Source organism: Patagioenas fasciata, chromosome 5 (assembly GCF_037038585.1).
Source record: "Patagioenas fasciata isolate bPatFas1 chromosome 5, bPatFas1.hap1, whole genome shotgun sequence".
Taxonomy (NCBI): domain Eukaryota; kingdom Metazoa; phylum Chordata; class Aves; order Columbiformes; family Columbidae; genus Patagioenas; species Patagioenas fasciata.
Genome location: NC_092524.1, coordinates 31,117,629 through 31,138,578, shown reverse-complemented (window position 1 = coordinate 31,138,578; position 20,950 = coordinate 31,117,629). Strand labels below are relative to the sequence as shown.

Genomic DNA, 20,950 nt, shown 5'->3' with positions numbered 1-20,950 from the left:
AGAAACTATCAAATCCACGCTGAAAAACTGGAGGATGTTTAACGTTCAGTCAGTATCAGAAGACTTAAAAGATAAATCATACATAACCTGATCGCATAAATTGCTTTGAGCAATGCCTCTTCATTGCCACATGGGTTACTCCACAAGTTTAAAGAAAATGTGGAATAAGAACCAAGAGACTGCTAGAGAAAGAGTCACATAATTACTGGTAAGGCACTCTTCTCATGGGTCATGTGGGAGTAGTAATAACAGTAGTTATTTTTTGTATAATGTTTGTAATCATGGGATGTCAAAACAGATTACAAAAGAGGAAAGGATCATTATCATTGTTTTATTGATGGGGAAATGCAGATAGAGAAGCAAGATACATTTAAATGGAAGCAATTGCCCAGAGTGACTTAGCAGCCTGGAGCAGAGCTGGGACTGGAGCCAACATGTCATGAGCCTTTTTCCAGCAGGTTACCCACTTGGTCATCCTGCCTCTCAGCATGTATCCCACAGTATCAAACTGCCTGTTATTACACCCAAATCTGACCTGTTACTCTGATTGCAAAGCAAGTTCTTAGAGCTGAAGACATTAGAGACAGTTGTAGTTGCCCACCCTAAAGCAGCCCACATATATTATGAAGATTTTATGCCATATTTGAAGCTAACCGAGCAATCCCATGTTACATTAACACTTTTTTCAGAAATGAGAAGTTTCTTCACTATCAGGGCTCATAGTTTAAATCAGTAAGATAAAAGTGCCTTGCTATTTTTGCATCTTTGTTGATGGTGGAGGGATGTGACCACATGCTGGGTGAGGCAGTCAGCTCACTACACAGACTGGGCTGCAGCAATGTGAAGGCAGCAGACCAGAGGGGGAAGATCCTTCATACCCAGATACTCTTTGGCTCTTCTGTTCCTGTCTCAAGAGCAAAGGACAAAGTCAAAGTATTAAACAAGTATTTCGCCCTTTAAAAAGGACGAAATGTAAACCCTTTTCTTCTCCATCACAGAAATCTGCTGATTTGCAACAGACGGGCAACATAGCAGTAACCATTTTTATTAACTAAACTGGCTCTGCACATTTTTTTCTTACCAGCTGTCTTTATTGCAGTAGCTTTTTGAATCTCCATCAATGATCAGAGCTCCCACCTACAAGAAGGAACAAATAGTAGCGAGTGCTATTGAATAAGAACCTGTAAGAAAAGTAATAGAAACAATAACTCCTTTTTGCAATCTGCTGTCTACATGGTGCTTTAAGGCTATGCTCTAAGATAATTTGTTATTTACATATCAGTAACTTGTTATTTACAATATATATTTTCCAATACAGTTAGTCAAGCTGATTGCTATGTAAGCCTGTCCTTGCCTACTGCTTCCCCTGAGACTGTCCGGACCAAAACCATCAAGAACTGCAAAGATCCAGTGTGGAATGAAACATTTTGCTTCAGGATCCAGAGCCAAGCAAAAGTAAGAGGCAGAGCACATCAGTTTTTCTTTTGGGCCAGAGATCTCATTGTGTAATTGGTGTGTAAGGTACCATAAAAATAAATCTGTTTGAGGGACTACAAGGATGTGGGTAACAGCACGTGGAGTATCATAAAAGATAGCCAAGATATTTCACAACTCTTCATGTAATGTTCTTTTGGTTTTCACTTTTTCATCTCTATTTTTTTTTTTCAAATCGCTGTTTATTTTTTTTCTTTCCTTAATCCCTGCTTTTCAAGAGTAAAGGTGAGAATTTCAGAGTAAATTGAAGAGCATAAAAGACATGTATGAGCTAAGTAGTGGAAGCATCACAGTGCTGTACTTTTTTGCTATTCCTTTGAGACTACTTGAAAACCAACCAACCAAACAAAAAAACCTCTTAAACTCAACAAAAAAAAGTTAAAGTTTGCAAAAGATCAGCTGAGCTTTTATCACGATGACAAATGTTAGAGCTTAAGAAGATTTGCTACTCTCTCCAAAAGACAACATCAACATCAGAGCCCAGGAATCCACAAAGGGAAGTTTACTTCATATCTGGGGCAATCAAACCCCGCTTTACAACTTGCACCTTTCATTTCCTAGGGCTGGCAGCAGAGTAGGACAAAAGCACTTTTGCTAGCTGCCAAAACAACAAGCTAGTCCAGCAGCTCTCTTGAGCATCAATAAACTCCTCCATCAATAAACTCCTCCAACAATACACTCCATCAGAATAGCGCGAAGTGTTGATACAGCAGAGGGTCTCCAGTGAACGATCCCTCTTGTCTTTGCCTGCAGAAGTTTCCCATGATACAAGCTCTTGGGCTTCCTTCCACAGAGTTAGGTGGTGCTTGTCCTGTTTGGTACAGCTTTCAGCTTTAATGTGTCTGCTGTTCTGCGGCCTACATCCTGTACTTTCCCTGCAGATCTAAACAAAATCTGACTTCTTTCAAAATACCAGTGAGGCACAATTTCACTGAGCCCTGCAGGTGTAACAGGGAGGCAAATGGCAAGGTATGAACATAGCAGCCTGGGAACAAGCACCCACTGATCTGCAGCTCTTGCACCAGAACACCTGCTCCTTGCAATCATTCATGGCTGATAGGTCTTTCAAAACTTCAATGCCACATGTAAGAGCTGAAAAAAAATATTTTGTCCACAGGAAGCTGCTTGAACTTGTCCTTCATGGAGTAGTATTTGGAAATACCTTATGTTTACTTTACAGTAAGTTTGCAGCAGGAGACAAGACACATGGCATTAGCCCAAATAATTTTCATTGTGCAGCATCAGCAGCATGGCACTGGTTACTGTGGCCTCAGTGTGGGCTGGATAAAATGTATCCAGGAGATCTGGGACAACCAGAGCGCTCTGGCATGTCTGTCACTGCTGCCTTGCTGCTGTCCGGGTTCAACAGACCAAGCTAAGGCTCTTGCAAGTTTCTCTGCATACACCTCAACTGTTCTGCTCATTATCCTCTAAGCAGAGCCAGTCTGCTGGTCTGGTTATCCTCTCCTCTGTCTTGTGTGTAGTTAAGGTATTCATCTTGCTAAATCATGGGAGGCAGAGCTCAGTAAAATTATACAATTCACTGCCACTGTGGTAGAGAAAAACTCGTTTGGGTGTGTCGGGCTGGTTCACGTTGGGAGCAGGAGTGTTTACTGAAAGACATCTTTTTGATTAATGTCTGACAAAGCGCAGTTGGTGAAGAATGGCTTCCAGGGCTGGTGCTCTGGGCCCTGCTGCCCGGCTGCAGGAGGGCAACGCCACCTAACCTGGAGCTGGCAGCACACAGCCCTGCAAGGGCTGATTCTGCTTGACACCTGGACCCTGGTGCTGCTGCCCTCATGTCCTCTGTCAGGAGAAGATACCAGTGGTGAACTGCCCACAGAGCCCTGGCTGCTTCCCACACAGCATCCCAGCAGTGCAGCCAGCCAGCACCCTGTGCTTTCCACTCTTGGCTAGCTGGGAGAAACTGAGGGATTTCAAACGAGGCAGTCACTGAGAAAATAAGACATTTTAGCCAAAAAAGGACAGTCTGTTGCAGTATCAGAGCTAGGAAATCTGATTTACTCTTTGCCGACCTACAAACTGCAAACCATTGCCTTTCACCATATCCCCTTCATCACTTTCTGTAATCCTTTACAGGATATTTATGGCTGACCTGTAAACTGAGTTGCTGTGGCTGCTTCTCTCTGCCTCTCGTCGGCGTGTTTCTCTCAGCAAGTCTGATAGGCAGGAACCCGCTGCTGATGCTGTCAGCCTCAAACAGAAATTTATTTCTGTATGAGCATAGCGTGATGCATTTATTTATATGTTCTTAAAGAGCAACAGCCTTTCTGTCTTCTGACAGTGAATTGCAGACTCAAGTTACTACAGCTTACCATCTCTCATTTACCAGTTTCTCACAGAAATTATAGATTTCAAAATCTCTCTGAATACTTGGACTCTGGATCATCTTCCTTTCGGTATATTTGTATATTCCATCACCTATCAAATTTAGTTATGGATGTTCCTGTTATTTATTCTGAACTTATAAGATAGCAAAGCTCACATGCTCACTCATTCTATGCATGTGTTGTGTGAGACCATGTGTCTATTAGCCTGCTTTCAATAAGCATTGAACCTCTTAGGAAGATTCAGTTAAATATGATGGACAAGTAGAAATCTTCCAGATAAGAGGCACCTGTAATTTACCTGAAAATGATATGGTAAATATATGGAGAGAACTTCAATTATTTCTCCACTGGGAAAGCATTCATCAACTCTAGGAGGCACCTCTGAGCCAGCCCATGTGTGGCTACAAACCAGGCACAGGGGGATGTTTCCCTTCCTGTCCATCCAAACAAGCGTGTAATAGAGGAGGGAGTGCAGCAGCTTTGTGCAGGCAGAAAAGGAAGATTGAGAGTTGTAAAATATAATCCAATGCAAGCAGGCCTTTGTTCTGATGCTTTCTGTGCATTTTGTCCCCAGTTTAACAAAAACACAGCAACTTCTGTAGATTCCATGGTAATTACCTCCATGTGATCTGTTTAATGATTTACAGGATATAATTATGCAATCATGCAGTAGTTATATGGCTCTTTCTTAATGTATTTTCATTACTGTTTATATCCAAGGATTTTTTTTTCTTGAATAGCAATGAAGTCCTGGCCACTAGATGATTTCCTGCAGTTCAGGGAAAAGTGGTGACCTCAAACCAATTTAAAGGTCAAACACACTTTTCTATATGGAAGCTCTGGATTCAAGGATTCTACTAGCCTTTGTTATTTAAATTACTCTGCAGGGGAAAATCAGCAACAAACCCAAGTACATGTTAGGTTCAGAATACATTTCCTGAGCTCTGTGTGGATGAAAAGTTTGTGCATGCTCTCTCATTTCTCCCCATCTTTTCTCTGTTTTCCTTAACATGCTGAGCACGTCATCTTGTGCCTCCTAAAGGTCTCAGAATAGAGACATTCCTAATCTTGTACCTCTGTTCACAGAACATTCTTGAGCTGAAAGTCTATGATGAAAATACAGTCACTAAAGATGACCTCCTCTTCACTGTCCTCTTTGATGTTGCTAAAATCCAGCTCGGAGAAACTGTTCACTTGACTTTTCAGCTAAATCCAAAGGTGAGGAATAAAACTTCCTTGACCACAGGAAGGTAACACATTTTCAGTACTACCTCCTAAACAGCTTATTGTAAAGCAATTGTAGGTGGGAGGGTTTATTTCCTATTGGTTTGCACTTAATGTATCCTGTAAAATACCTCCTAGACCTTGTTCAGCAAAGTGGACAAGGTTTGCCTCCCTACCTTGGACATAATCCTGAAGGTTTTTACTAGCTCCTCAAACCTCTTAGCAGGGTTTTTCTGACACCAGAGTTGTCCTTTTTCCTCTTTATTGACTCTGTTGCTCAAACAGGTTTTGTCAGAGATAAAAGACCCTAATTGCCATTGCACAGAGTTTCTCTGTTAGAATTTATTTTCCTGGGGCCAGTGCTTGTGGCATACTCTGGTGCTGATGTTGGGGTACTGACTTAAAAACTAATGCCCTGCCTTGTAATTCTTTTGTGTATACCTGAATATAATACAGTGATCCATACTGAGGCACTAAATCCCATTGATGGCCAATTCCTGTAATTATCTCATTACTTCAATGGGTCTGAACACATGCAGGTTGACTTCAACATGGTATTTAGATACTTCTGTAGATATGCTGTTTCATTTAATTCAGCTCTATAGTGGTATTGGCAAAGAGCCTGTTAACTTCTCTGGGGACTGGTCGATGTATTGTCTGTGTTATAGGAGTCCTTCCAGCCAGAAGAACTGAGAATGCCTTCTGCTATCCAACAGTATCAATCTTTTGATGATGTTTCTCACAGAAAGACATGACTTTAGAGAATTTTAAGCCAACAGTTATTGTAGGATTAGGACTGGGAATTGTCTATATTGCTGTTTTATTCTGCTTCACCACTAAATGGGCAAGTGCAATCAGCCTGAGGACTGACAGTTAACAAAGGAGGGAGAATACTTTTCCAAATCACTCTAACACTATTGCTTTCACTCATCTGAGCATACCCTGGAGCAGGAGGGAAATTGCATTTTAAGATCTGTTTCAGGAAGCAGAATAATAATTGACAACCATAGCTAGAGAGAAAGAAAATTAATTTAAATGCTTAGAATGAATTAATCTTTTACAGACGCAAGAGATGCTGGAGGTTGAGTTTGCGTCAGAGAGCATGTGAGTAAAACTCATAAAGGACTGAAGAAATACCCTTTGCAAAAGCACGCAATCAAACACATGCTAGTGGTTAATATAATGTAGTTTAAAATGCTCAGCATCACTGCAACAATGTTTATCAAATTAGTTCCATATTGTCTGAAACACTGTGTTCCTTATCTACCAAGAAGCATCCTGGATACTATTTTATCCCATTATTTGCGGGAAGAGGGAGAAGGATAACAAGAACTGCAGTAGTTGTGCTCATTACTACTATTGTTTATTATTATAATTGAGAAGACACATTTCAGTTGTCTCCCAAAATTAAAAGTTGGTGACATATTTGAGACTATGTTGGATGAGGCAACCTTTAAGGAAGTGTTATTCCTTGGTATTCATTTAAAGACGTATTTAGGTCATATTAGTTCTGATTGTATTTTTTTTTCCTCTCTTTCAGTCCAGTCCCTCCTGAAAAGCTTGTCACTAATGGTGTATTGGTGGTAATTTTAAACTATTTATTGTCTATGTTTGTTTTCATGCTAGTGATGGGAGAGATGAATCTGGCAGATGCCACAACACCTTGCTGCAGGCAGGGCTGAAGGGGAGGGAGATGGGGTGGTTGGACACTGGCAGCCATCCTGTTGTGCTGCTCCCTGCGGGAGGATGTATTAGGAAAGAGTGAACATACTCATGGAGGATACCCAGAGACCTGTCCACCATCAGCAGCTGATACTAAGCTTCTTGACAAAGCCTGAAGTGCTCTTTCATTGACTTACTGCCTCTGCATGATTCCCTCTGGGGACTTCTCCTGGGACACCCCCATAGCCATTCTGTTTTCCCAACCTCCATAGGATGATATGGAAGTTGCTTTCTCAACTGCCCCTAACTCAGTATTTAGAGAAGATAGCACTTGGCTGTCCAACTTCATCAAACAGGGCTGTGAGGACAGCCCTGTGATTCAACTGACCTATTAGTCTACCCCTGGGAGACCTCAGCACACTCTAGTCCTTCCCAGGTTATTTCCCCTCCCAGCCCAGCCCCTGAGAATGGACCACAGATCCACAACCATTTTTCTTTCAGCTGAAACGTGGCACATCTTCAGTGTCAAGGTCTTTCTCTTATCAGCCTAACACAGGGTAGACAGTTTTCCAGAGCCCAGAGACCCAGGTGACCAGAGATAGGTAGCAGTGAAGTTCCTCAGATATGGTGTGTTTTGTATACTTAATTCTCTCATCGTTCGTCGCTGCTACAGTCTCGTGAAATTTCCTCCTTGGAAGTCCTGGTGGACAATAGACGGACAAAGACAGAACCTTCAGGTTAGACTTCAACTAGAAACAAAAAATCTTATTTTATGGTAAACTGAAAAATTCTCATTTCTTTAGCCAGTAATTTCTCTACTTTGTTCTTACAATTAGAGCACAATTAAAGACTTGGATGGTTAGGAATAGTGTGTGCCTATGCTAACTAACTATAAAAACTGGACTTGGAAATGAGAGGGAATGCTCAGAGTGATAATGAATGTTACTAGTGCTGTAAAACAGAAATATATATTTCTGTCTCAATAGTTTAGAGTTTGCCCAATTTGCTTGTATGTCTGAGTTTTTAAAACATCTACTGCTGTTTGCTAAGTGCTCTCTTTTTTTCTTGCTGTAATGTTCCTTGTTTGGATAAATGTTGTTGAATGTTTTGCAAATTAAAATGACAACTTCTGAATGACCATTTAATGTTCTGTTTCTGAGATAATGATCATAATTGCTCTGTAAGCTTTAATTTAATTTAATTTAATTTAATTTAATTTAATTTAATTTAATTTAATTTAATTTAATTTTATTTTATTTTATTTTATTTTATTTTATTTTATTTTATTTTATTATTTTATTTTTCAGAAAAAGATTTCTTATTTTCAGTGAAGGGATCCTATGAAGCGAGCCGGACCCTGTCACTGGGTTCTCCACTGCAACGCACGGGGCCCCTGGATTTCCATTACATCAAGTACAGCCTGTCAGAACTGTGTGTGGCTCTAGCAGAAAAGAAGCCTCACTCCTTCTTGGTATGTGATCATTAGCTTGAGTAAGCACAGTAAACTCATGGTTTTCCGTACTTGTTTGAAGCAAATGTGAAGAATTTGTATTAGTAATTTAAAGCCATCTTTCATGATCTTCTGCTCTGGAAGAGCACTGCACCCCCTAAGACACCTAAATATTAGATGCCAACTTGGAAACTGCTCAACAATTACACCATTTGAAAAAATAAGTTAGTGACAGTGCTTTTTTGTGGTATATACTTTAAATATTTTTCTACATTATAATTTATTTTTCAGTGTACCTCAGGTGAAGAGAAAAAAGACTACCATGCATCCCTCACCATTCCTCTTGATTTGCTTCCCTTCACGGAGAAAGTAGCAGTAGCAAAGGTGACTGAAACCAGCTTTTTATAATAAATGTGAAACTATGGACCAAAGATCAATAGGCATGAACAAACTAGATCAGTATGAACTAAGAGTTTAGATATGTAACTGCTAATGCCCTTACATATCTAAAGGAGAGGGTTATGGACCTGTACATTTTCATATGAACTTAGCAGAACCAAAAAACACAGCCACACATTTGAGAGAGGGATTTCTGTGACCAGCTGGGGGACTAATGCAGGTTAGAGCAAATATGAATGATGAGGTAAGACGGGGCTCACTGGCAGAGCTGGTGCTGGTTTTTACTGTGTGCTGCTCTGTGTATCTTTAGTATGAAACAATTTAAAGAAAGTAAAGTGGACTTGGAGAAGTTTTAAAAATGGGATGGATTTTCTGACTGTTGTGGCTTTGTGGCTCCAGCATGGCTCAGAGAAAAAGTTAAGGGCTTCAAAGCTGACTGAAAGGACATAAAATCATCTCCAATGCTTATATTTTTTTCCTAGGATGAAACAATCAATTTACATGTGAAGTCAAATGACTGGTAAGAAATTCTGTCTTTGGGTTTTTTGGTTCTAAAAAAAAGACACTGCCCAGCTTTTTTTGCCTTCTTACTTTTTTTCTGTAACTAAGGGAGAAGGTATTTAGTCAATGATTATATTTACCACTCTTTACCCTGTATTAATTAGCCATGTCCAGAAGGTGAACATTCTTAACTGTACTGAGTGAAATTTCATGTTATGCAACTATGCAGGAGTTCAGTTTGGAAGGGGAGAATAATATTTTCTGACTGCAAAATCCATGGAGCTATGAATTTAGAAAAGTATGTGTTTATACTTCACTTTACTTACTTGTAAAGAATCTGGAGTATTTGTATTTATAAAACTTTGAGGTCTTCAGGCAACAAATCCTAAATATTCCACTGTTTATAGTACCTGTATATGGATTGCAGTATTTCTGTTAGACACTTCTTGAAAATCAGTGTAGCAATAAACAATTTTTTTGTTTGTTTCTGTTAAGGTTTTATAACTTTTTTACTTTCTCAGCCCTGCCTGTACCATCCATGATGTGCTTTTGTAGGGGCACAATAACAGTTTTTCTAAGACTAATAGTAGAGTTTGCAACTTGTAAGCATGGGTCCAGACATTAATTGTAAGTGATCATACACATCCTATTTAACCCTGGACTCTGTTTGAGGTCAAGAAACTTAGATGTTCGCTTGGAGTTTGATCTATGTATGGAGGAGAAAAATTTCCTGCAGAAACGGAGGAAGTTTGTGGCTTCTGCTCTGAAAAAAGCACTTCATTTAGAGCAAGACCTACAAGATCACGAGGTATGGAGAGCACCATAGGGATGGGACTGTGCTGTGTAACACAAAAAGTCTTACACTTGTAACCATTTGGATATTGTTCCTTAACCAACCCTGATGTTTTCAGCACCCAGTGTAAAGCTTCCAGAAATGTTTAGATGAAACAATGTGAGAATGTGGGTGGTATCAAACCCACTTACTACACGTTTGCTCAGAAAACAGAATGCCATAAATCAGCATTTTTTCCCTACCTTATTTATTTTTTATCTGTGAATGATAGACCTGGATAGTCCTACTCTCTTAGCTGAGCATTCAGTCACTGAGGCTCCATGAGGTATTTTATATTAGATTTATATCAGATTTTTGAGGGGGAAAACCTAACACCTAAGGTGATACATAACACTGATTGATGAGGATGTTTCTTATCACAAGCTCTCTCCTCCAGTGCTCTTCATCTCAGCTATACTGTCGCTCTAACAGCACAAAGACATTCAACATTTTTCTCTCATCTCTCTGAGTTAGGGTTTATATTTGTTCATGTCCATCCTGACATAGGGATGGTTGGTGTTTTAGGGAAGGAACATGGTCTGTGATCAGAAATGAAGAAGTTTTCATTTCGAGAGGGCTTTTTTTGTTTTTATATTGATGTGTCCAGCATAGGTGAAATGAAACCCCACAAATATATTGATCACATCAGTATATTGTTTCTCATTAGCACACTAGTTTCAGTGGAAAAAAAGCAGTGTAAGAATTTTTTAGGGGAAGTACTTCCAACTACTTATTTCAGATTTTCCAACAAAATAATGTTTTTTCTTAGGCAGGCAAACCCAAACCAGAATACTCTGCTTTGATCTAAAATGTTTGATTTAAATCAAGAGACTGCTGAATATTTCCTTAATGCATTTGTCTGTGAATGTGTATGGGAAATGTCATTTGGCTCCTCTTCTCTCAGTGGGTTTCTTGGCGGAATTTGTCTTCCTGTAGCACAGTTTAGATTTCCATGCAATTAGGCCTTGTGGCTCATCACTGCAATTATTTACTTTAGGTACTTTACAGGAAATGTAATCTAATCATTATACTTGACTTGCAAGAGAGGATGAACTCTGCTTGTTCTCAAAATAGAGCTCTCATGAGACGATGTACCACTAAAGAAAATGCATTCTAATATTGAAATGCCTTGAAACAACAAGTTTTGAGCTGTTTTGGTAAGCCAGCATGTAACAATTTAGAATCAAAATTGAGTGATTTTGATTGAAAGAGGCAAAAGTAGATAATTAATAAATTTTAAAAATTATTATTATTATTATTATTATTTTTCTGCACAAAATACCAGGTTTTTGTCTTCTTTTCCCCTACTTGGGGAAATGGTGAAATGTTGGAATTTCTTGTGTGACAGAAATGCTGCAATTCACTCATCTCTGACCACATGTGCTGCTAAACTAAGTTGTGGCTTACTACTGCTGTGGTGATGCTTGGACAGGTACCAGTTGTAGCAGTCATGACAACAGGAGGTGGCACCCGGGCACTGACATCTCTGTTAGGCAACCTGTTGGGTCTTCAGAAGCTGGACCTCTTAGATGCTGTTTCATACATCACTGGGTCATCTGGTTCAACATGGTAAGGAGATCCTGAACAAAGACATAATTTCTCAACCTCTATAGTCTGCTGGGTGAGGAGATTTATTCTCTTTGTTTTGGTAAAGGAAGGTGTACTACTCCAGTTGAGCATTTTTACTACTGTGTTAGGAACACATTGCCTGAGCCAGTGTATGGCCCAGGCACTGCTTGGGGAGAACAACATTTTCCTTGACCCTTTGCTTCGCCTCTAGGATCTTTCCTGGTGAGTGACCCTGGGGCAAATCACAGCCTTGTGCAGAAATGTATGTAGCATGGAGGGGCTTTTTTCAAATCCTCAGGTTTCACTATGGATTTGAGGGATCTTCTAAATCAAAAAATCTTTTATCTTCCATAATAAACTGAACCCAAAATATGGGTTTTTATGAACCTCAGCTAGTTCATTGAATATGGTCCTTAAGTCCAAGTCAAAAAAGTGAATGCCTATCAAGCGTAAGACAATGTATTTCCTTTCTTTTCCCCAGGACCTTGTCACATTTATATCAGAGTGCTGACTGGTCACACAAGGATCTGTCTGGACAGATTGGTGAACTCCGCAGACACATGACCAAGAGCAAACTAAGCTGTTTTTCCCTGGAGAGCTTGAAATACTATGACAAGGAGCTAAAACTGCGGAAGCAAGAGGGATACCAGATCTCTAGCATTGATTTTTGGGGTCTTCTGCTGGAAAAAGCATTAAGTGATGGGGTAGCGTATCTATGTTTTCCCTGACAGCTGCTGAATACTGTTGTATGGAAAATGAAGCTCCAGGGACAGGTGCTGAAAGCATGTCAGCATTATCCAGCAGATGATTTCTGCTGACTAAAGGAGGGAATTTTTCTCCCTATATCTCTCAACACCTAATTAGCAGCCCAAGGGGTATTCTGTAGAGCAGGAAACTCATGTCTCCTTTTACCAGTATGAGCATCTGAGCACCTAACAGCACAGTCCTGCTCTTGGTTTCTTTTGATATGTTCTCCTCTGTGAGAACTTAAATAATCCATGTGAAGTGTGTGCATTTACTGAGAAGAACTAAAGACCGCTGTACCACAAAATATCCTACACTCACTGGTAATTAAATAAGCTTACGTGGATGTGTAAATGTTTGGGTCACTCTTTGGTTAAACAAATGTCTGGACACAAAATGAGTGGAGGCAATAAGAAAATGAGGATGGAAATCGGTATTTATTTTTCTGTAATCTTGCAAGCCCATACACGATGCCAAGATGGTCTCTTGGTTTTGCTCTTTCTGATCAATTCACAGAAAAATAACCACAAACTCTCAGATGAACGACAGGCATTGAATCACGGTCAGAATCCCCTACCTATCTACATGATCCTCAACATGAAGGAAGACTACAGCCTTTCAGAGTTCAAAGGTGATGGCAAAACTGAGGTGTATTTGGACTTGGTGTTCAAATGATCTGCCTTATCAGTGACTGCATGTTCTGCAACCCCTTGCACTGCTGAACCATAGCATTCATAAACAGTTCCTCTTCCTGTTTAACTTCCACTTCTTCTTCCATTTCTAGACTTTGTCCCCAGGATCTGAGATGAACCCATGTTCTATGGGGCAGGAATAATTTGGGGGAGGTGCTTAAGGACAGCCAAGGTACTCCCAAGTCAAAGCCTTAGCTCCACATTTGCAGTAACTTAGGCTGACCCCTTTTGGTAGAAAACTCATTTATGTCCTGTCTGAAGAGACTTGTTTGAAAGTTCTGTATGAACAAGTTTGGGAAATGTTACTGAGCGAGTGGCTGAAACCAGCTGAATGGTAACTGCTTATCCAGAGGAAGGCCAGTCTGTGGCCACCCTGTTGACAGGGTTTCTCCTGCAGCTGCTTCATTGTCATTTCAGAGCCCTTCCTGCAGGGAGGTGGGGAACAGGGTTGAGATTTAAAAGGCCATTTTGTGTCCCTGCAGAATGGGTGGAGTTCACCCCTTATGAAGTTGGGTTCTTAAAGTACGGCGCCTTCATTCGCGCAGAGGATTTTGGCAGCGAGTTCTTCATGGGCCGCCTGATGAGGAAGCTCCCGGAATCCCGCATCTGCTTCATGAAAGGTAATGTGTGTTTCCACTAGGAAAATTTGTATTGCATAAAAATATACGTTATTTTTAATATAATGCAGACCCTGCATACTGCAGCCAATGCCCCTGCAACATGCAGGAATGAAGCAAAGTGTCCAACATGTTCTCACCTCTAAGTGAATTCCTCAGAGATGGGCTAAAAAATACTTAGAGGAAATTTCAAATAACACTGTTCACTGTTTATTTTATCTTCAATGGTGACTCTCATGCCTAAAGTTTCAGGGCTGCTTAAAGAGGTTAGGTTTATTTTGAACAGATCAACAGCAGAAGTCTACATGGGAAAAAAAATCGTATTTCAAAACTAAAGTCTTAAAACCAAATTTGTCAATAAATGGGATGATTTTCTAACAAAAAAGCAATGTTGTTACTGAGTTTGCTATAAGATATGGCAAATTTGAATATTTTTCTGAACTATTACTGATACTTGCGCAAGTCTAATAATATTGTAAATAATTTTAAATTTTGCTAGTATGATTAAACCAGTGATCTTTGTCACCCTATTTCAGTAAAGTGAGTGGCTCCCAGTAATACATGAAAGACAGATTTGCAGATTTTATACAATTCTTATTTTAGTTTTGCATAATGCTAGAATTGTCTGACATGCTTCTTGGTACACCGGTTCTCTAGAGTGAAGCTGTCTGTGGAAGAGTTCATCTGCTCCTAGACTGTGAACAATAGATGTATTACATGTAAATGAAATAAGCACAACACACAACAGGACACCAAGGACACTAGTAAGAACATCCATACAACCAGCAACACTGTGTGTTGTTCCTTATTTGGTGTGCAGAGAAGTTGTGCACCTCAATGTATGATGCAAAAGGAGTCCAGAGTCATAGTGGTACAAACACTTAACCTCAGAGCTTTAATGGCTACGTTTAGAACTTTTAGTGGTGTCATGAGTTAAGGAAAGAGGTGGCTGAGGGAGAAGACTCAGAAGATACCACAGGATCCAAGAGTATAAATAGGTCTAAAAGGGGGAGGACACATTCATGAAAGGTAGACCCACTGGTGGCTCTGAAACTCAGCAGTTTGGATGCAGCCACCAGCACTGGACAAACCAAATCAAGTACACTGCAGAAGAAACCCTTTCATACTTTCAATTTTCTTATATTCTGTGCTGACTGCCAGAGGTGGGAGGTAGATCACAGAGCTAGGTGGAACTATGGAGCCTTCTGAGAACACTGTGCCTCTGTTGCAGCTTCGCAACACCAGCAGTGTGACGTGGTCAGGTAGCAAGCACACCCAACACATCCAGTCTGGGCTGAGCTTTAGGGTTATCACTCCCAGCACCTGAATCAGGCTGGTGACCCCACAGCCACAGGTGTAGCTGTAGAAAGGATGGCGAGTTAAAGCAATGTTGCCATCTAGTGATACAACATGAAATGCCCTCTTGGTTTGCAATTAAAATGTGCTGTTCGTTGCAGCATGATGGTTTAAGGATAAAAGCAAAGTGTCAATTGTCAGGAGAGATGAGGCCTTTTATAAGAGCAGCTGGAAAGATTGGATGAGTTTATGGTGATACAAGACCCTCAGACTTCCAGAAGAAAGGCTAGAGTGCATGAAAGCTGCTCTGCTATTTTCAGCTGTTGGTCTGGTAAAAGATACTGTCTCTCCTCATGGTTCTTAGTTCAGCAAATATAGGTACCAAGAAAATTCAGTGCAAGAGGTTAGGGAAACACTGCTATGGAATTATGACCAGGTCCTTGAGGGACACCAGTGTTTGGAAGACATTAAAATGCACGAACAGCATGTAACTCCTGGTGTTCAGGGAGATGGAAGAGTTATGGAGTGAGGAGGCACCAAGTGAAGACAGGAGAAATGAAACAAACTGCCTTCTCGCAGCAGGCCTGCACAGAAGCTTCTCAAGCTGCAGGGAAATGAGGGTCTGTTGATGGAAACTGGCCAGTAATTATCTGTAAATGAACTCTGGTTGCCAGCTAAGTGTAGAGCCAGAGAACCCCTATCTGATTTCTTAGTTACATATTTCTAATGCTTCTCAAGCAAGTCCTGTTCTTACTACTGTGAAGCAGAAGACCCTTTGCTTCTTGTCGCACTCCACAAATAAGGCAGGTTTAAAAGGGAATTGCATTTCTCTTACTAATGCATAATTATTGTATTGTGAAATTAAAAAATGTTGCATACTTTGTGATGTATGGCTTTTGCAAAGCATTCATTGGTGGAGATTTTCAAGGCAAAGCTCAGCACTACCTTCTCTGGCAGAGTTCTTCTCAGGGCCTGCAGCACAGATGTGGCAGAGGAAATAATTTTCAAGATCCAAGAGGATTTTGGAGATTTTTGTACTGGGGACACATTTTTAGATGTTCTTTTAAGTGGGAGGGCAAAATTAGAAGGACTATGGGGATTATCCGGTTGTGACAAGGGAGGTCTTACAAGGAACATGATGTCTTGTTTTAGAGGACTAGTTTGGAGACTATCTCAAGTTGTGCTTTAACCACTTGGACCTTGGCTGTTCAGGAACAGCCCCTAAACCTTTAACTAAATATAGAGTTGTATACAGCATACTTTGTAAACCAAACCACTACTTCATATGAAATGGCATGGTTTTGCTCTCTGATGACAGTTGCTTATAGGACAGGAATATGCAGTCTGGAAAATGTTGGTTTGCAATTTATCGGCAGCAGCTGTATGAAACAATGAATTACGGTGTCTGAAGGCCTGTCACATTGTTTAAAGCTATTACAGTCCTCTTTGAGGACAGAATGGGAGTTGCTACAAAAAAACTTAGTACAATTTTTGGAAATCTGGAGGGATTCCAATACTCCTTGCAAAACTGAAAGGTTGTTTTTTTTAAAGGACATTTTGCATTAAAATGTTTCCAAAGCAGTTTCCCTGTTCTCTGCCATTGCACAGGCCTATGGAGCAATGTGTTTTCCTACAACCTGTTGGATGCATGGCATTTGTCGGATCCTACAGAAAGGCCCTCACTGAGGTGTACCCAAAACAGGACTGTTGATGTTGGTTGGTTACATTTCTGTTTCTACTCTACCTGATGTTTTATTAATTTTTAAATGAATGTTACATTCAGATACACACAATGTGAAATCTTTATCAAGGCTTTTAAAATCTTAAAACTGAGGCAAATTCAGCACTGGGGTTTTTTGTTATTTGTTTGGGTTTGTTTTTTTTGTTTGTTTGTTTTAACTGAGGTCTCCTGTTGCCAATGATATCTAATTAGGTTTCCTCTCTGAATTCATTCATAGCAACATTATTTCCATTAGTCTCCCTTGGACTGAATTCATGCAAGTGATGATTTGCCACCAAATGTAAAACTACTGAAGTTTTTAAACAGGTCATCTTTACTAGGGGCCTTTCGGCAAACCTACACGTTATAACAAACATCTCAGTGCTGTGTTCTGTGTCTGCCTGGGCAGATCATACTTTTTGTGTGTTGTTATTGAAGACTTGGATATACCAGTTACGTGGAACTCCATTTCAATTATCTTTGATCTTGTTGTATCCCTGTGCAGAGTATTGGCTGTCCTCCCTGTGTTCAAAAGTGGTTAATGAGTGTGGTTTACGGGCTTTTCATCACTCTCTCCAGGGAAGTGTCACAAAACCAGGAGCTCAACACAAAGTCATTTGCCCTCTTTCCCAACATCATTAGGTGCCATTTAGCACAATCCTTTTTCTCTGCTCTTTTCTGGGTGCTTAAGTTGCCTGACAGCACTTTTTTCCAAAGCTGGTTGGGACTAATTTTGAAAGAAGCTGGTCCCAGTTCTCAGCCTCCACTGCCCTTCACCTAGGGAATCCATCTGTGACTTCTGTTAAGCAGTCGATCACTTTTTCCAGCTTCAAGAAGTTTTTTGCCACCCTGTTTTTTGTTGAATACACTTCACTGAACATTGATTTTCTTCTTGTTCCTAACTTTCATATTGATTTGATTATATGTTGCCATATCCTATTAGGATCTTCTTTCCTCTAGCTAATATTAGATACCTTTTGGTAATTCAAGCGTTGCAAAGAACTGTATTAGAACAACAACTTGTTGATCTGCTCTACCCTCCAGAAGCAGATCAGCCTTCCCTACCAGCCAGGAGCCATGATTTGGATACTTACATGGTCACCCCTGAATGTGGCATCATGGGCATCATTCGGCAGGTCCTGACCGAGCGGGTGATGGTTTCCAAGTTCTACAACTTCCTGAAGGGGTTCCAGCTGCACAATGAATACCTCCAGAGCAAAAGCTTCTGTAGATGGAAAGGTAAACATCCCTGAATATTAATTTTTATCTGCTTAGATGATTGGTGTTTTCATTAGTGAAGAGAAAGCAGAGGATGAACAGGCTTTATTTTTCACTTTGGAAACAAAAAAATTAAGATAACTACTTAAATATCATCCAATCAAATCAGCTGCACAGAGCTGAGTATCTTTAACAGATGCAAATTGTTAGAAATCAGCACTTTTTTATTGAGATAGAAGTGAAACAGATAAAATTTTAACACATCTCTGTTTTTACTGAAATTGAAGTGTTAACAAATACTCTAAGAAGTCCCTTGATTCCAGGGAAAGGCCACTGCTGCTCACCAAGGACAAAAGAGGAGCATGAAAAGTGAAGGAGTTCTGTGGTTTTACCTTGGACAGATCTTTCTTCTCTGTGTCAAAGCTGAACTTCCATAGTGTGGCAGAGTCTTGGAAAGCAAAAGTAGTAGGGAGAGAAGAGGCCTTTTTCCCTCCCATATTAGCCAAACAACAGACATCAGACATATTAATTCTTCAGTGAATCACTCATGGTAAGAAATATTTCTTTTTAGATACTGTACTAGACAAATTCCCCAACCAGCTGACAGAAGCAGCAGAATTCCTGTGCCTGGCAGACACGGCGGGATACATCGATATCAGTTACCCACCACTCATGAGGCTGGAGAGGAAAGTGGATGTTGTCCTACACTTAAACTACTCTTCTGGATCACAGACATTGGTGCGATGACCGCATTGTTTTCTCCAATAATGACCACTGTCTTTTAGCCCTTTTACTCCTAAGGAGTCAGAATAATTTAGGTAGAAGAAACTGGTTTCGGGAGAAAAGGATTCCTGGTGTGTAGCTCCCATTTTGTACATGTGCAGGTCTCTTAGTGTTGCTGGTATACCATGGCAAATCCCATAAGGAGAACAGAAGTAGTATCAGCTTTCTGAATCTTTTGTTTTAATTAACCCTCTGATAGGTAAATGCTGTCTCCTAGACCTATGTGCTCCTGGGATCTCAATATGGCTGTTGGGACTACACTCTTCAAGGAGTGTTTCTTTGGAACTAGTACCACCACTGATTAACAAATTCCATTTGTCTTGTTATATTCATCTAAAGATATCCATATATCCACATGAAGTCGAATTAGAAGTAGTTTCTTAGTTTGCCTTTAGAACAGAAACTGGATTTTGTTGTTGTTGTTTGTGATTTTGTTGGTTTTTTTGTTGTTGTTGTTTTGTTTTGTTCTGGCCTATAATTCCTGTTACCAAATATGGATAAGATGGAAGTTCTTGAAGATGAAAGTTTTCATACACATCAACCAGATCCAGGAACAAAAATCCTATTTTCAAAAATTACTTACACATCCACAAGATTAAATTAACATTTCAGTCAAGGTGGTGCTTACTCTCAGATACCTGCACCATTTTTCAAAACCATGTTAAGGCATCTGACAGTTAGGGGGCTTTTAAATACTTCATGCCAAGTTGACAAAAAGTTTGTACCTTTATGAATCTGTATTTAAAAAACATACCATTTTGGATTCCTGTACATGCTACTAATTTCAGGGTTCTCTCCAGTAAAGGGCATGTTTCTGTGTTCTAAGCAGCTGGGCTGCCCCTGCCTGAAGCCATGAACATCTTGTTTACCTTGCAGTTAAAGGCTGCGGAGGTAGGACAAAAATCAGGACTGCAAACTGAAGGCTGGGTCTTGAAATGTTATGATAATAACTAGTACTTAATCTCTCATGCAAGAGAAAAGGCCAGAAGAAACACTGACATTGAAGGCTACTCCCTGATCTTTGCGAAGTCTTTGGTGGATGCATTGTGCGTTTGGAAAAGCTGGGGGGATGAGAGAATTTCTGACCCTTTACTCTGTCTGAATGCAGCCTTTGGAAGAAGCCTCCAAGTACTTCCTAAAGCAAGGAATCCCATTTCCCAAAATCCACCTGAGTGAAGAAGAAAAGAAAAATCTAAAGGAGTGCTACATCTTCGAAGATGCAGACATCCCAGAGGCACCAACAGTGGTGTTTTTCCCGCTGGTGAATGACACCTTCAAAAAATACAAAGAGCCTGGTAAGCCATGGACACAGAGTCCTCCCACCACCTGGCCACCCTTTGGCTGTGTCAGGATGGGAGGCATGGTCTAGTATGGTCCTCTCCCTCCCCTACCACTGCTCCCATGGGAGAGAAATGCTGGTGTGTGGGTAGTGAGGAGCAATGTTGCACCCCATATAGAAAGTCGGAGGTGGGACCACATCGAGAACCCATCAATGACCTTTCTTTATTTGTGTAGGTGTGGAGCGCAGCCCTGCTGAGATGGCGCAGGGCAACGTGGACGTTTCCACCATTTTTTCCCCATACTGCTTAAACAGCTTTACCTACACAGAGGAGGAGTTTGACAAGCTGGTAGAATTGACCAGCTACAATATTCAGAACAACAAACATCTGATCCTTCAGGCTTTGAATTCAGCTATAGAGCAGAAACGACAGCACAAAAAATAAAACGCCATCCTGAGTTTCAGAAATATATCCAAATAATATTATTTTCCTGCAGAAGAATCAAGACCTGTTTGTGAATGAACATGACAGACTTGGGAAAGCACAAAGGCTTGTCTCAGCTTGTGAATCCTCTCCACCATGTGATGATCCTAGATAAACCAATCAAACAAAATAATTGCTTGTCTCGTGCTTTATTTATCTTGGATTTCACTGCTGGTGAACATTTTTCTGTATACATACATGTATATGCAGTAAAATAAAACTTAGGGAGTATGTGGCTTATTGATGAGTTTTGTAAATAACGAATGTGAGACAGCAATAACAAATATTTTAAAAATTACTATACTAGTAGAAGTTATATGTGAAGACAAATGAGCTACAAATATTTAATCTATTCAAAATCTAGTGCAACAATAATATACATAATAAACATGGACCATGCCAAAGAAAAAAACCCTACATTTCGTTTTGTGTCAGCAAGAAATATTGTTGGAAATAACATGCAAATCTAAACATAAAAAAATCTATAGCAAATATGAGATTTCACATGAAAAATACAAATTTTCTGTACTTCTGAATTTACAAGTTTTATTATGCCAGCAATATTTAGGTTTGGAAAATCCCTTGGAAGTGACCATTGCAAACCCCATTATGAGTCAGGATAGGCTCTTCTGGTG

At 40.1% G+C, this 20,950-nt stretch overlaps 1 protein-coding gene across 1 annotated transcript in view; it reads left to right on the top strand.

Annotated features, from left to right (window-relative positions):
• LOC136101762 (cytosolic phospholipase A2 epsilon-like) overlaps positions 1–20,724 on the top strand; it is a 32,715-nt gene extending 11,991 nt beyond the window's left edge. The window contains exons 4-21 of the mRNA XM_071808616.1: positions 1,319–1,455; positions 4,932–5,063; positions 6,133–6,173; positions 6,610–6,652; positions 7,405–7,468; positions 8,039–8,202; positions 8,473–8,565; positions 9,063–9,100; positions 9,754–9,889; positions 11,346–11,482; positions 11,964–12,186; positions 12,743–12,857; positions 13,401–13,538; positions 16,440–16,547; positions 17,596–17,790; positions 18,341–18,507; positions 19,661–19,847; positions 20,068–20,724. Of these exons, the coding sequence (XP_071664717.1) occupies positions 1,319–1,455; positions 4,932–5,063; positions 6,133–6,173; positions 6,610–6,652; positions 7,405–7,468; positions 8,039–8,202; positions 8,473–8,565; positions 9,063–9,100; positions 9,754–9,889; positions 11,346–11,482; positions 11,964–12,186; positions 12,743–12,857; positions 13,401–13,538; positions 16,440–16,547; positions 17,596–17,790; positions 18,341–18,507; positions 19,661–19,847; positions 20,068–20,276 (2,327 nt within the window). The 3' untranslated portion in view covers positions 20,277–20,724. The remainder of the gene's footprint in view (positions 1–1,318; positions 1,456–4,931; positions 5,064–6,132; positions 6,174–6,609; positions 6,653–7,404; positions 7,469–8,038; positions 8,203–8,472; positions 8,566–9,062; positions 9,101–9,753; positions 9,890–11,345; positions 11,483–11,963; positions 12,187–12,742; positions 12,858–13,400; positions 13,539–16,439; positions 16,548–17,595; positions 17,791–18,340; positions 18,508–19,660; positions 19,848–20,067) is intronic.
• Positions 20,725–20,950: the final 226 nt, after the last annotated feature.